The sequence below is a fragment of the Danio rerio genome, chromosome 22 (assembly GCF_052040795.2).
Source record: "Danio rerio strain M-AB ecotype USA chromosome 22, GRCz13ab, whole genome shotgun sequence".
Classification (NCBI taxonomy): domain Eukaryota; kingdom Metazoa; phylum Chordata; class Actinopteri; order Cypriniformes; family Danionidae; genus Danio; species Danio rerio.
The window spans coordinates 34,474,735-34,488,616 of NC_141042.1; the positions used below are offsets into that span (position 1 = coordinate 34,474,735).

The 13,882-nt window shown below is 35.9% G+C and overlaps 1 protein-coding gene and 1 long non-coding RNA gene across 4 annotated transcripts in view; one reads left to right on the forward strand and one right to left on the reverse strand.

Moving 5' to 3' along the window:
- LOC147838600 (uncharacterized) overlaps positions 1-2,335 on the reverse strand; it is an 85,737-nt gene extending 83,402 nt beyond the window's left edge. The window contains exon 1 of the long non-coding RNA XR_015522269.1: positions 2,292-2,335. This is a non-coding gene — a long non-coding RNA (uncharacterized LOC147838600). The remainder of the gene's footprint in view (positions 1-2,291) is intronic.
- Positions 906-13,345, forward strand: LOC137488981 (uncharacterized). 3 transcript variants are annotated; one of them, XR_015522247.1, is made up of 11 exons: positions 906-2,223; positions 3,277-3,402; positions 4,033-4,167; positions 4,868-5,002; positions 5,921-6,850; positions 6,954-7,048; positions 7,176-7,220; positions 8,252-8,741; positions 9,021-9,135; positions 11,134-11,580; positions 12,742-13,344. XR_015522247.1 is itself a non-coding variant. In XM_087304615.1 (10 exons), the coding sequence occupies exons 1-9, from the start codon at positions 1,935-1,937 to the stop codon at positions 9,122-9,124; spliced, it is 2,349 nt and encodes a 782-aa protein (XP_087160741.1). In that variant the 5' UTR covers positions 906-1,934; the 3' UTR covers positions 9,125-9,135; positions 11,134-13,344. The 3 variants fall into 3 exon arrangements, 1 of the variants encoding a protein (XP_087160741.1); XR_015522248.1 differs by having other exon boundaries at positions 1,569-2,223; positions 11,134-11,960; positions 12,732-13,345; XM_087304615.1 differs by having other exon boundaries at positions 11,134-13,344.
- Positions 13,346-13,882: the final 537 nt, after the last annotated feature.

Genomic DNA, 13,882 nt, shown 5'->3' on the forward strand with positions numbered 1-13,882 from the left:
ATCTCACATTTCCTGCAAAGGAAAATTAGACAATTTAGTTGTATGGTGAAAGTTGTGAGGCTGATCAGCTGGATTGCATTGTTATCAAGAGAAGGCTATTTGGTGTTTATTTATACGCAATTTTGCATATGAAATTGCAACTTTATCAATTAGGCAATGTTGGGGTCACATCAGTCCAACCTTTAACAAAACAGTCACAACTGGACTTGATTTGGTTGCTTTATATGTGTAAAAAAAAAAGAAAAAAAAAACTTATGGTGTTTGAGGTCAAACTGACCACACTGAAAAAGAATGAGAAAAGTGGAAAAAAATTAAGATTATTTTTTTTTTATGAATTTTAAACCCATTATAAATTTAAAAAAGTTTAACATTTCTGCAAAGGCCTGGGTCTAGAGCACAAATAAAAATTGGAAACAAAAACTTTCTGAATATTAAAATTTTCTAAATATTTTCTTTTACATGTCACACAACATGACAGTAAATAATTATAATATTTCTTTAAGAAATAAATAACAAGTTTAGCTTGCTGCACTTGAAATTCAACTAAAAGCAAATGCTGAGAATGTGTGACAGTCAGTTAAATATATATATATATATATATATATATATATATATATATATATATATATATATATATATATATATATATATATATATATATATTAAAAAATAGATGCAGTAACCTGTGCCTGTGTTGCTATTCAGTTATGTAGATCGACTGTGTAAGCTGAGAAAATATTATATAGCCGCCTACCATTCCTTCTATGTTAATGAAGGACTACTGAGACATTCAAGCATGGGATGGGTCCTAAAGCATCAAGAAGTATAAGCTGAAATGAATAGATGTATAAGGACCCCTGCTGGATATATGTGGAAACTGCAGCTTTTTCCCTCTTAACCTCAGATGACATTATTTTATTTCTAAAGTATAAAACAATATGCAGAAACCTTTTATATTAAATTTAGGACAGACTTTTATTGATTTTTAAATGAAAAGTTGTTTTTTTATAAATCTAACAATGGCTTAATTTAATGCCTTGAAATAATTAAACCGCTTCAATATGGTGTATTTATAATACAGGTTTATGTAACATACATTAAGATGCATGTTTAATTAATTAGCAATAATTCGAGCACACTTCAATACAATTCTCACAGTTAATGAACCTTTAATGACTTTTTCCTTCAATTAACTCTCAATTTGCTGCGTGTTTACCCAGAATAATCAGTTGTTTTTCTTTATTCAAATAGATGTATCCCCCCCACCCCCCCCAAAAAAATAACATTTATTGTGATTTGTTTTAATTATTAGGTAGTCTAAATGTTACATTCACCAATGCAAATGAGTAATCTAAAAACAAACAGCTCTGGACATTTTCAAACAGCTCTTAAAGTTTTTTTTTGAGCCAATAAAGATTTTTTATATATAAAAAAAACAGAAGAGTAATGTATATTATCAAATAATATTTGTTTTCATTCTTTTATAAATTGTCAATATGTCACAGTAATCTGACACTAACAATTCTGTCAAAAACATACTCATTCGTAATTTTTGATATTTTGTACTCGAGTAATAATTTTGTATGTTTGGAAATTAATTTTTAATTATTCTCCGCGAACTGTAAAGCCCGCCTTCTTTGATTTGATTGGCTGACATTGAAGAGCTGTTATTTCTGATGCAGACTAGGACAGGGGTTGTTGTCTATTGATTACGGCCCGGTTTCAGATATAAAATCAGTCCTGGCTCGGTAATATTGAGTCATTTCTGTGTTGTTTTGAGCTTTGAACAAAAATCTGAACTTTTGAAAATAAACACGCCTAGAGACGCCATTTCTAATGTTCCATAAGTGACGCCACTCTGCGAACCGATCTTCAGTTCAGTGATTATCAAGCTAGTGAAAGGATTGTCATTTGAGCGCGTTTACAGAGTTTCGATGAATTTACCGATTTACCAATCATCTGTCGACTTAAAACACTCGATGAGTGAACTACAACACTTTATGAGTAAAAACACGATGCCTGTATTTGGCCACGCGATGGCAGCAACAGCATCTGTGTGTAGTGGAATGGAGAAAGCAGAGGCGGGTTTGTGGCTGGACACAATCGGCTTTTGCGACGACTTCTGTCCCTGGATTGACCAGGTGGACGGGACTGTGGTTTCAGAGGCCGCTACAGCACTTCACAAGCCCTCTACTGCTAATAAAGTGGAGGGAAATGCAACCGGTGAGATTATCAGCAAACACTCAACATTTATTCAATTTAATTCAGCTTTATTCGTATAGCGCTTTTACAATGTAGATTGTGTCAAAGCAGCTTCACATAAATGGTCATAGTATTGGAAGAGTAGTTCAGTTTTAAGTGTTTAAGTTCAGTTCAGTTTAGCTATTTATTATGTGTTAAAATCATTTAAAAACCAAGGGTAGAGAAATATGCAAACATTGAGGATTTAAATAATGGTATAAATGAAAAAAAGACAAATTACATATGAAACAATAATGAGAAATGATCAATAATGGGTTTTAAATAGACTTTGACATGAAAAAGTTGTACTGTGAGGTAAATTGTGACACTGTTTTTCACTGGGCCTAGCCAAAACAATAAATACACATCCAATACTATTTTAAAACCCTCAGCATGTGTCCTATTAGTTATTGCAGATAACACAGACACACACACACACACATATACACACACATAGCCAGTTGAATTATTAGCCCCGTTTATTTTTTCCCCCATTTTCTGTTTGACGGAAAGATTTCTTCAACACATATCTCAACATAATACTTTTAATAACTCATTTCTAATAACTGATTTATTTTTATCTTTGCCGTGATGACAGTAAATAATAATATACTAGATATTTTTTTCAAGAAACTTCTATACAGTTTAAAGTGACACTCAAAGGCTTAACTAGGCTAATTAGGTTAACTAGGCAGGTCAGGGTAATCAGGCAAGCCAATGCATAACAGTGGTTTGTTCTGTAGACTATCGAAAAATAAATAGCTTAAAGGGGCAAATAACATTGACCTTAAAAAGGTGTTTGAAAAATTAAAAACTGCTTTTATTCTAGCAGAAATAAAACAAATATAAATATATAAAAATAAATGTTTAGAAAAAGCCAAAAATACATTATATGAGTCAAAATTAATGATTTTCCCTTCATGCCAGCAATCTTTAGTTTATTAAGTAATAGTTTATCATTTTTCAAGATATTTGGTTATGAATAGTTCAGAAAGTTTCTGAAAACTGACCCTCATGACTGATTTTGTTTTTCAGGGTCATCTTTGGAGACCATCAGCTTCTGCAGTAACTTCTGTCCCTGGCTGGACGAGGAGGACTGGACTGTGGTTTCGGATGCCGGTGAACCCGCTACGGATAATAATGTGGAGAAAAACACAACCGGTGAGTCTGTAAGCAGCCACTAGATTTAAGCTTGACAAAAACAATATTAAACAAAAATGAGAAATGATCAGTAATGGGTTTTACACAGACTTCGAGAGGAGAAAATGTTGTCTTGTGAAGTAAATTGTCCTAAATGTTCAGCTGGACGGCCATATAATAACTGTTTTACTGTATAAAATACATTACGCCTGTGTAAAGGCCTTATAAACCACCTATTTTAATGTGTGTGTGGTAAATGTTGCAAAAAACAGAAATGTGCGCACATCTAGAAAATCTTGAAGGCAGGTGCTCGATCAAAAAATAAACATTAGTAGAAAAAGATCCAAAGAAAACTGGCAAACTGCCGCTTTAGCTTTAAAAAAATCTTTAATGTCATTGTCACAACGTTATATATATATATATATATATATATATATATATATATATATATATATATATATATATATATATATATATATATATATAAATATATATATATATATATATATATATATATATATATATATATATATATATATATATATATAGTCATCAGACTATTAAGTAAAGTTTATAATTTTCAATGAATATATTTTATTAATATATTTTACTTTCTGTAAACTGAGCATTATGAATAATTTTGTTGTCCAGGGCCATCTTTGGAGACCATCAGCTTCTGCAGTAACTTCTGTCCCTGGCTGGACGAGGAGGACTGGACTGTGGTTTCAGATGCCGGTACACTTGATGAACCATCTACTGATAATAACGAGGAGAAAAACACAACAGGTAAGCTTTCGTAAATTTAAACCATTTTTAAAACTGGGCGAAGAGATATATGAGTGTACTGGAGGATTAAAATAAATGTATAAATAAAATGAAACACATTATATATGAAACAAAAATGAGAAATAAAAAATAATGTGATTTTAAAGTAGTCATTTACCCAGTTGTGTCATTTTAAATGCAACAGTGACATGGTTTGAGTTGTCATGACAAATTGACTTTACCAAGACAACACAGCTTGTCATAAATCCGTCATAAACATGATTGCCATGAGGCTATTATAATTGTGTCATGCATATTTTTCTTTCTAATTAGAAGTGTTGTTGAATAATTTCATAACAGTGTCATTAATATTTAATGGCTTGTAATATTTAATCTGTCATGTTTATGACATATTTATGACATGTTATTTTGTCTTGGTAATTTTAAGTAGTCATGACAACAACAGGTTATGATGTATTTGTTTATGTCACGTTACAGTTGATAAAAGTAACAAAGGCACACAAGTGATTGTTGTAACAATCCCATCTCAAACACTGTTATTTAAACTGAAACAACTGAGCGAATGGCACTTAACAACAGTCAAAAGCATGCATAAAATCTCTTTCATATTTATGAAACAGTATCATGATGTGTCCAGCAGTATGTTTCTATGAATCTCAGTTTCTCAAAATTGACCATTATGACTGATTTTGTCATCCAGGCTCACTTTTGGAGATCATCAGCTTCTGCAGCCACTTTTGTCCGTGGCTGGAAGAGGACTGGACGATGCATTCTGATGACAGTACAGCACCTTATGAGTCCTCTCCCGATAACAATGTGGAGGAAAACACAACCGGTGAGACCGTCTGCAACCACAAAAAAAGAAATGAAAGACATTAAGCTGCTCTTAGTACAAGTATTTTGAGAAAATCATCAGCTCAAAAGTCCCAGACAAAGGGCAAAATCTGTTTAAAGATGGATAACTGAAAATCATCAGATAAAGAATGTAATATTATAGTTTTAATGCACTTATTATAGACATGAAGCAACTGTTCTCATAGGCCTATGACTCAATTTATTTATACTCCTTAAAGGTCCTGTGAAATTAAAATAATATACATGTTAAGGTTAGTATTTTAGACTTAAGGATATCTATAAATGGTACAAAACAGTGGCAAAATTCACATTTAAAAGATAAAAACATGTAAATCCTGCAGTTTGTCACTTCTGCCTAAAGCGTCAAATCTTCTGACCAATCAAATGCTTTCTAGTATCTGACATGCCCCACCCCCTTCTTCTCATTGGCTTCTCATTCTCATTGGCAGAGCTGTGAGGAAAAACTAAACGCTATTAGCTGTTTTTTTTAAAAAAGGGGAGGGGCTATTCTACACCTCGCCCTTTTTCATGTTTTAGTTGAGATTACGTCAAACATTAAATAGTAGTACATCTCGAAGCACTTCATATACTGTTCATCAAAACTCATAGAGGTTTTTCACAGAAGGTGCTTTTTATTTTAGGATTGCTCCACTCATATATGAAGGGAGGTGTGATTTTGATCCCACAGCACCACAGCTTTGTATAACTCATATTTTCACTGGCATTGATGGGTTTATGAAGGAGTGACAAACACTAGACCTTAGGTGTCCCACTTTAGAACAATTCAGCCTATATCAAAATTATTATTCATATTTTACTTGCATATATTCTTAATAGCCTATACAATAGCTGACTGTCATGTTTCTAATCTTTTCTTTGTTGTTTTCCCTCAATAAAGAAATCCAAACCCAAGGCAGCAGGAGGAATAAAATCCATGCTTTCTTCAGGAGGGTGTGGAAGCTCATGAAGAAGCCTTTCCTCCGCAGAAGACGAAACAAAGTGGACCCTGATTCTGATCCAGATCAAGAGCCAGATCCTGATTCAGAGCGCATTCCAGATCGGGAGCCTGAGCCAGATCAAGAGCCAGATCAAGAGCCAGATCCAGAGCCTGATCCTGATTCAGAGCACATACCAGATTATGAGCCGGGTCCAGATCGAGAGCCAGATCAAGAGCCTGATCAAGAGCCTGATCTGGTTTCAGAGCCTGATCCAGATCAAGAGCCAGGTCCAGATCAAGAGCCTGATGCAGATAAAGAGTATGATGAAGACCCAGAGCCAGATCCAGATCGAGAGCCAGATCCGGGTGAAGCGCCAGATCCGGGTGAAGATCCAGATCAAGAGCCAGATCCAGGTGAAGATCCAGATCGAGAGCCAGATCCGGGTGAAGATCCAGATCGAGAGCCAGACCCGGGTGAAGAGCCAGATCCAGATCGAGAGCCAGATCCGGGTGAAGCGCCAGATCCGGGTGAAGATCCAGATCAAGAGCCAGATCCAGGTGAAGATCCAGATCGAGAGCCAGATCCGGATAAAGAGCCAGATCCAGATAAAGAGCCAGATCCGGATAAAGAGTCAGATCCGGATGAAGAGCCTGATCCGGATGAAGAGCCTGATCCAGATGAAGAGCCTGATCCAGATGAAGAGCCTGATCCAGATGAAAAGCCTGATCCGGATGAAGAGCCTGATCTGGATAAAGAGCCTGATCCGGATGAAGAGCCTGTTCCTGGGCCATCTGGGATCCAGAAGACTGAACAATCTCATCCAGATCCAGAGCCTGTCCCTGGACCATCTGGGCACCAGGGCTTGCCTTCAGGAGCCTATGATGATCAGGGTCAGTACTATTATATATGCTAATACAAGATATATTTGTTAATGTAAGATAATGTCAGTTTGATAGACCTGAAAGCACTTAACCAACCTCTTCTTTTTTTCAGGATCTTTGGAAAGATTCTACAAGCTGGGAGATATTTTGGGAAGCGGGGCCTTTGGCACAGTACGCAAAGCGCTTCGTAAATCTGATTGCATGGAGGTAAATCTCTCTTACTACACATTTTCCTCCCTTTGTTAATTGTCTAATTGAACATCTATGTTGATTAAATGAATTAGAGTCTGAAAAATATGTGAGATAAAATAATAATTGTATTTTCTGTTTGCAGGTTGCCATCAAGCAGATTGAGAAGACAAGCGATGATATCTTTATAGTAAGTTGAAGAAAACTATCTCAATATTTAATTCTTTGATGGTTTGGACACATTTACTGTTGCGTAGTTTCACTGTTTCACTCATGGTCAAGTTGAAGAAAGTAATTTTGCTGTTCTTCATCCATCGCTAAACTACTGTAAAATTGACCTTTTTGCCCAAATATTTTGGTTAAATCTTATTAATGTAAACTGTCACTGTAGTTTGCCATTGCACTATAACAGAAATGAGCTGGAAAGCCCTGCACTATTATAGATTATATATACAAAAATACTAAAGCAAAGTAACATTCATTTAAACATTGGTTCACCCAAAAATAGGAATTCGGTTTCGATCACTCATCCCCGAGACCTGCGTTTATCATCAGAACACAAATGAAGATGTTTTAGATGAAATCCGAGAGCTCCCTCATCCTTCATTGGCAACAAGGCTCCCGAAATGTTAGGAAAATACCAGAAACATTGTCTAAACAGTCTATGTGTCTCCAGTGGTTTACCTGAACAAACTAAGATCCGAAATCTGGCAACACAGACGAGTAAAGATGTAGTTAATTACTGTGCACATTCAGAAGAAAGATCTCTCATGTGCATTAAATATGTCACTAATGACACTTTGCTCTGCATTTTTTGCAAATGCAGTTTCCTCTAATTCATTAGCCAATTGCAAATATGGCAAATGAAGCCCCGCCTTCTTAGAACAGCGGCCAATCAGTGATCAATCTAGATTTACTATAGTGAATTTTTGCAGATTTTGTGTGATTCAAACGTTTAGAAATAAATCTAAAGAGACAGTTGCTGTTTAGTTTTATTCTTGATTCCTACTATGACATTTGTTGTAAGCTTGGAAAGCAATTTTGGAAAATTTGATGTTTCCCCATTCAAACAGAATGTTTGAAAGGCGTTTTAGAGAAGTTTTTTTATGAGCATAAACCTTTTCTAAAAAATATGAAAACATTTTTGCTTGAACTAATCCTTTAAATAAAGTCTTCCTTCAGATCTGCATCAACTAACCCTTGTTCTTTTTTTCTCATTAGCCTGGCTGTTCCAAACCGATGATTAAAGAAGTGGAGATCATGCTCATGCTGAAGCGTCCGCCATTGTGCAAATATGTGATCGAAATGTACGAGTGGTTTAATGAACCTGGAAACACTTCAATGGTCATGGAGTACCCCAAGCCTTGTGAAGTCCTGGAGGACTACATAAGAAAGCAACCCAGGGTGGCCGAACCTGTGGCACGTAGCCTCTTGCGACAGATAGTCCTGGCAGTTCAGCATTGCTTTAAAAAAGGCATTGCGCACAACGACCTGCATTCCAGCAACATCCTGGTCAACACGAAGACTTTGCAGATCAAGCTGATCGACTTCGGCTGCGCTTACAAAGTGGAAAAACGAGACTACGATAACGCCATCTTGTCTAGCACAAGGGCTTTAGGCTACCTGCTGTGTCACATGGTGACCGGAAACTTGCCGATTTACTTCGCTCAAGCCAAGCGGAGTATTTCGCTTACGCCCAGCTTAACCAGTGGTGAGTAAACAGACACTAGCTGTGTTTCAATGAAAAAGATTTAAACTTTATTTTTTAAGTTAAACCTACATATTTTTATGCAAATTTTGATGATTTATACACATCTTGGCAAATACAGCACTATTAAGGGTATAGGGGGTGGTTTAGGATACAACCATTGGTAGTTTGTTAATCACAACTTTCATCTTGATAAATGTCAGCTTTAGTGTATATTATACAGTCTTATAAGTAAGAGGTAGTCTCATAAGCAGTGTATTAACCATCTTTTCCTTTTTACAGACTGCAGTGATCTGATCAAAAAGTCTTTGAGCCAAAAAATGACACTTGATCAGTTCTTAAAACATGACTGGATGAAGAGACGCAAGAATGAAGACAAGACATGATACAGATGAAGGTAAATACAACTCAGCCTGAAGGGAACTACATTTATCGGGTTTAGGATCTCACTTTGATGCCAAAACAACAAAAGAAAACATGTCCAAATTCCTGATCAATTTAATGTCAGAACCTTGACGTCTATTTGACATGCACACATTGATGTGCTTTTTTTAAATTTAATTTTGTTTAATGGATTTTCACCACCACAATAAAGACATAACAAAACATCTTCAAAAGATACACACATAAAAATAAATAACAACACAAAACAATGTAGAGAGGAAAAAAAGCTCAGATTACATATAAAACAGCACTATCCCACATTAACCAGATCAGAAAAAAAGGATAATAACAATGCTTGTTTTTCAGATAACGATACAGTTGCAATATTCCTTTCAGCATGATAGGGCAAAGACCAGGTTCTAAATAGTTTAAATATGGAGTCCAAACTTTGAAAAAATGTACTGTTTTTTTGTGTAAAACATGGGTAAGATATTCTAGAGGAATTACTCTAAAATAATCTTGTGCCAACCTTTAAGTGATGGAGATTTATCACTAACCCAATTAAGTGAAATGTTTTTTCTGGCAGCAAAGGTTAATATATTATACAATTTCTTAGTAGTTGATGAAAAAATGCACCCATTAGGTATACCCAAAATCAATGAAACTGGGTCAAAATCCAATGGTATGTTAAAGATCTTTTCCATTTCCCCCAGCACCAAGGACCAGAACCTTTGCAGTTTGTTACATTACCACATACAATGCGTTAAAGTACCTTCGTCAGTTTTACATTTTAAACACGTAGGTGAATTAGAAGGGTTAAATAGATGTCTGCGGTTAGGGGAGATATGGAGTCTGTATATTATTTTATATTGTATTTTCCTTTTTATGTGTACAAACAGATATTTTCTTAGCATTAGACCAAATATCATCCCATGTTTCCTCATCAATATCAGTAACCAACTCTTCCTCCTATTTGGTTTTACTTCTCTGTATATCAGGGGATGGAATTGAGCATACAGATGCATAAAATCGACCCACAGACATCTTTCCTGATGATAAAAATAATAACCTCTCAATAGAAGATATCTCCCAGTTTTTAACAAGTGTTGTGCTGTTAGTAATATAATGTCTCAATTGAAGAAAACAAAAAAAAAAAAGATTTTTGACTAACTGGTATTTCTGAGCTCATTCCGTGAATGACATTAGTTTGTTGTCTGAGAACATGTCCCCTAACCTTACAATTCCTGAATTCAGAATTCTGCAGAATTTAAGCTGCGTCCCAAATCGCATACTTATGCACTATTCTACGCCATTTTGTAGTATAAATAGTGCAAGTAGTGTGTTCACACTGAAAACTCTAAAAATAATAAGTGCACTTTAATTACCCGGATGAGGCACTCATTCAGCCGCTAAAATGAAGTGTGTAATGATGGACACTTCACGCACTCAACGACCGCAGGTTTGCTTACGTAGCGGAAGGGGCGGAGCTATCGGACGCACATGTTGAATAACTTTATTTATTTTGGATGGTGAAAGGAAAATTCTTCTACGAGAGTGATTATAGCGCCTCCCGATGGTGAATGCGGCAATACTCATGGCAGGTATTATTTGATAATTCTGTTGTTTATCTCACTGATTTGGCGACCGTCAAACGTCATCAGGGAAACCGTTTGAATTTCCGCTTAGTAAAAAAACATTAGTGTGCCATTTGGGACACCACTACATACATATACTATCCTGTTGAGTGTGTAAGTGCATAAGTACATAGTGCATGAGCGCATAGTGTATAGTGTGCCATTTGGGACGCAGCTTTAGTCTCAACCCTGATCAAACACACCTGAACCAATTAATAGTACCAAAAGCAGCACTGGATAATTACAAACAGGTGTGTTTGGTCAGGGTTGCAACTGAAATGTGCAGGAAGGTAGCTCTCCAGAAACAGGGTTGGTGACCCCTGCGCTAGACAAACACCAGACATGTATTTAATATTTCTTCTTTTGTTTTTCCTCAGTGTGGACTTCACATAGAAAGCAGCAAGGTCTTCTGCTGAAAAAAAAAATTTATATAAAAAAAAATCTCATAAAAACCAACATAAACGTCATAAAGAAGCCATTTCTACACTGCAAACGGAATAAAAGAAGAACTCGCATCTGACTGATCCAGAACCAGAGCCTGATCCAGAGTCTGTCCTGGGACCCAAACACTGCAGGATCAGCGTTGTCATCAATCCCAGGAAACTGCCTCTTCTTGTGCAGTCAGAAATGGAAACGAGTGGTGAACTCTGAGGATACGGATGGTTAAATCTGAGTGCATATTGAGGAAGACGTGTTGTTTCTTTAGAGGATTAGGATGAAAAAAAACACCAGCACCACAACAATGAATTGGGTCAGGTTTATATGATTAGCAGAAGGTTTAAAAAAAAAATGAATTACAGAATTGTTAAATTGTTAAAAAATGAGCATGCATTAATCTGGCAAATTACAGTTACTGATAATAGAAATGATCAAGGAGGAGTAGGGGGTGGTGGAGGGCCTTTTTAAAGTTTTTGTAGTGGATGGAAGTTTACATAAGTAACACTGACCCCTAAAGTAATTGCAGACTTTTATATTTCTAATGTTATTTTTGGAGAGCCCTAGGCTAAAATGAGCGGTGACAAAAAAAAATCTCCTGAACACAAATGAAGATATTTTTAGATGAAATCAGAGAGCTCCCTCATCCTCCATGGACAGCAACAGCCCCAAGTTGCTCAGAAACAAAGTCCAGAACCTACCAAAAAAAAGTGCCTTCAGTGGTTTTATTGTATAACAAAAATTCTAGTATTTTTCGGGACTTTGAGTGGTGAGGGAGTTCTCAGATTTCAGAATTACTGATATCAGAAATGATCTAGGAGGAGTAGGGGGTGGTGCAGGGCCTTGTTTTCTTCAGTTTGTATTTGTGAATGGAAGTGTACATTACTAACACTGACCCTAAAGTAATTGTAGACTTTATACAATTGATTTCTAATATATTTCTAAAGTTATTTTTGGACAGCTCTAGGCTGAAATAAACATGTTTTTTTTTGTAATTAGTGAAAAAATCCACTGAACACAAATTAAGATATTTTTAGATGAAATCTGAGAGCTCCCTCATCCTTCAAAGACAGCAACAGCCCCAAGTTGCTCAGAAACAAAGTCCAAAAACTGCCACAAGAAAACAATTCTGGTATTTTTCTGGACTTTAAGGGTGATGGAGCTCTCAGAACTTCTGATATAAGAAATGATCTAGGAGGAGTAGGGGGTGGTGGAGGGCCTTTTTCAGTTTGTGTAGTGGATAGAAGTGTACATAACTAACACTGACCCCTAAAGTAATTGTAGACTTTTATATTTCAAATGTTATTTTTGAACAGCCCTAGACTAAAATGAGCATGCTTTTTTTTTCTTTTTTTGGTGACAAAAAAAATCTCCTGAACACAAGTAAAGATATTTTTAGATGAAATCAGAGAGCTCCCTCATCCTCCATGGACAGCAACAGCCCCAAGTTGCTCATAAACATAGTCCAGACCTTACCAAAAAAGTGCCTTCAGTGGTTCAATTGTATAACAAAAATTCTAGTATTTTTCTGGACTTTGAGGGTGAGGGAGCTCTCAGAATTACTGATATAAGAAATGATCTAGGAGGAGTAGGAGGTGGTGGAGGGCCTTTTAATAACAATAAATAATAATAATAAAACACACACATAAGCAAGTAAAGAGTGATTAATGATGACAGAATTTTCAGTTTGGGGTGAACTGCCCCTTTAAGCGATAGCATTAGTGCATTTCAGCATGGTAATAAGGTGCTATTTGCAGGGTTAATTAAAAAAATTGTTTTAAATCAATTTTAATACAAAGCTGCTGTCATATCATCAAAGTCAAGGAACAAAAACCCATTTCATGATTTGAAGGCACACATTAGAAACAAGCAAGAACTAAAATAAATGATGTAATGTTTTTGTTTCTCTCATATATCTGACCCAATGCATTGCGACCCAGGCTGGAGTACTGGCGAAATCAGAGACTTTTAGAGAGCCGGTGTTCAACTCTTTCAGGGTGGATTTATTTAATCATCATCCTCATAATCTCTGGAGAAACAACACATCCTATTCAAATGATCTTACCATCAATATCTTGGGAGTATTAGCATTAAAGATGCAGTTTCCTCTGTCTGAGATTTTTTTCTGAATAAATAAAATGTATTGCACAACCAAAAATGAAAAGTTTGCCATTATTTACTCATTCCTTGACTACTTCAAAACTAGTTTGTTCCTTCTGTTAAACACAAAAGAAGATATTTTGAAGAATACAGCCACTGACTTTCACAGTATTTGTTTTTCCTACTATGGATTTCAGTGGTCACATGATTCGTCAGTATATCTTTCTTTGTGTTCATTCATTTTCCTTCAGTTTAGTCCCTTATTTATCAGGGGTCACCACAGCGGAATGAACTACCAACTATTCCAGCATATTGGAACAGCATATATTGCAGTGTTTCAGCTGCAACTCAGTATTGGGAAACACCCGCACACCCACACTCATATATTACGGCCAATTTAGTTAATTCAGTTCACCTATAGTGCATGTGTTTTGACTTTGGGGGAAACCGGAGACCCACGCCAACACGGGGAGAACATGCAAACTCCACACAGAAATGCCAACTGACCCAGCCAGGACTCAAACCAGCGACCTTCTTGCTGTGAGGTGACAGTGCTAACCACAGAAATAAAAAAAGTAAAGAAAGTAGATG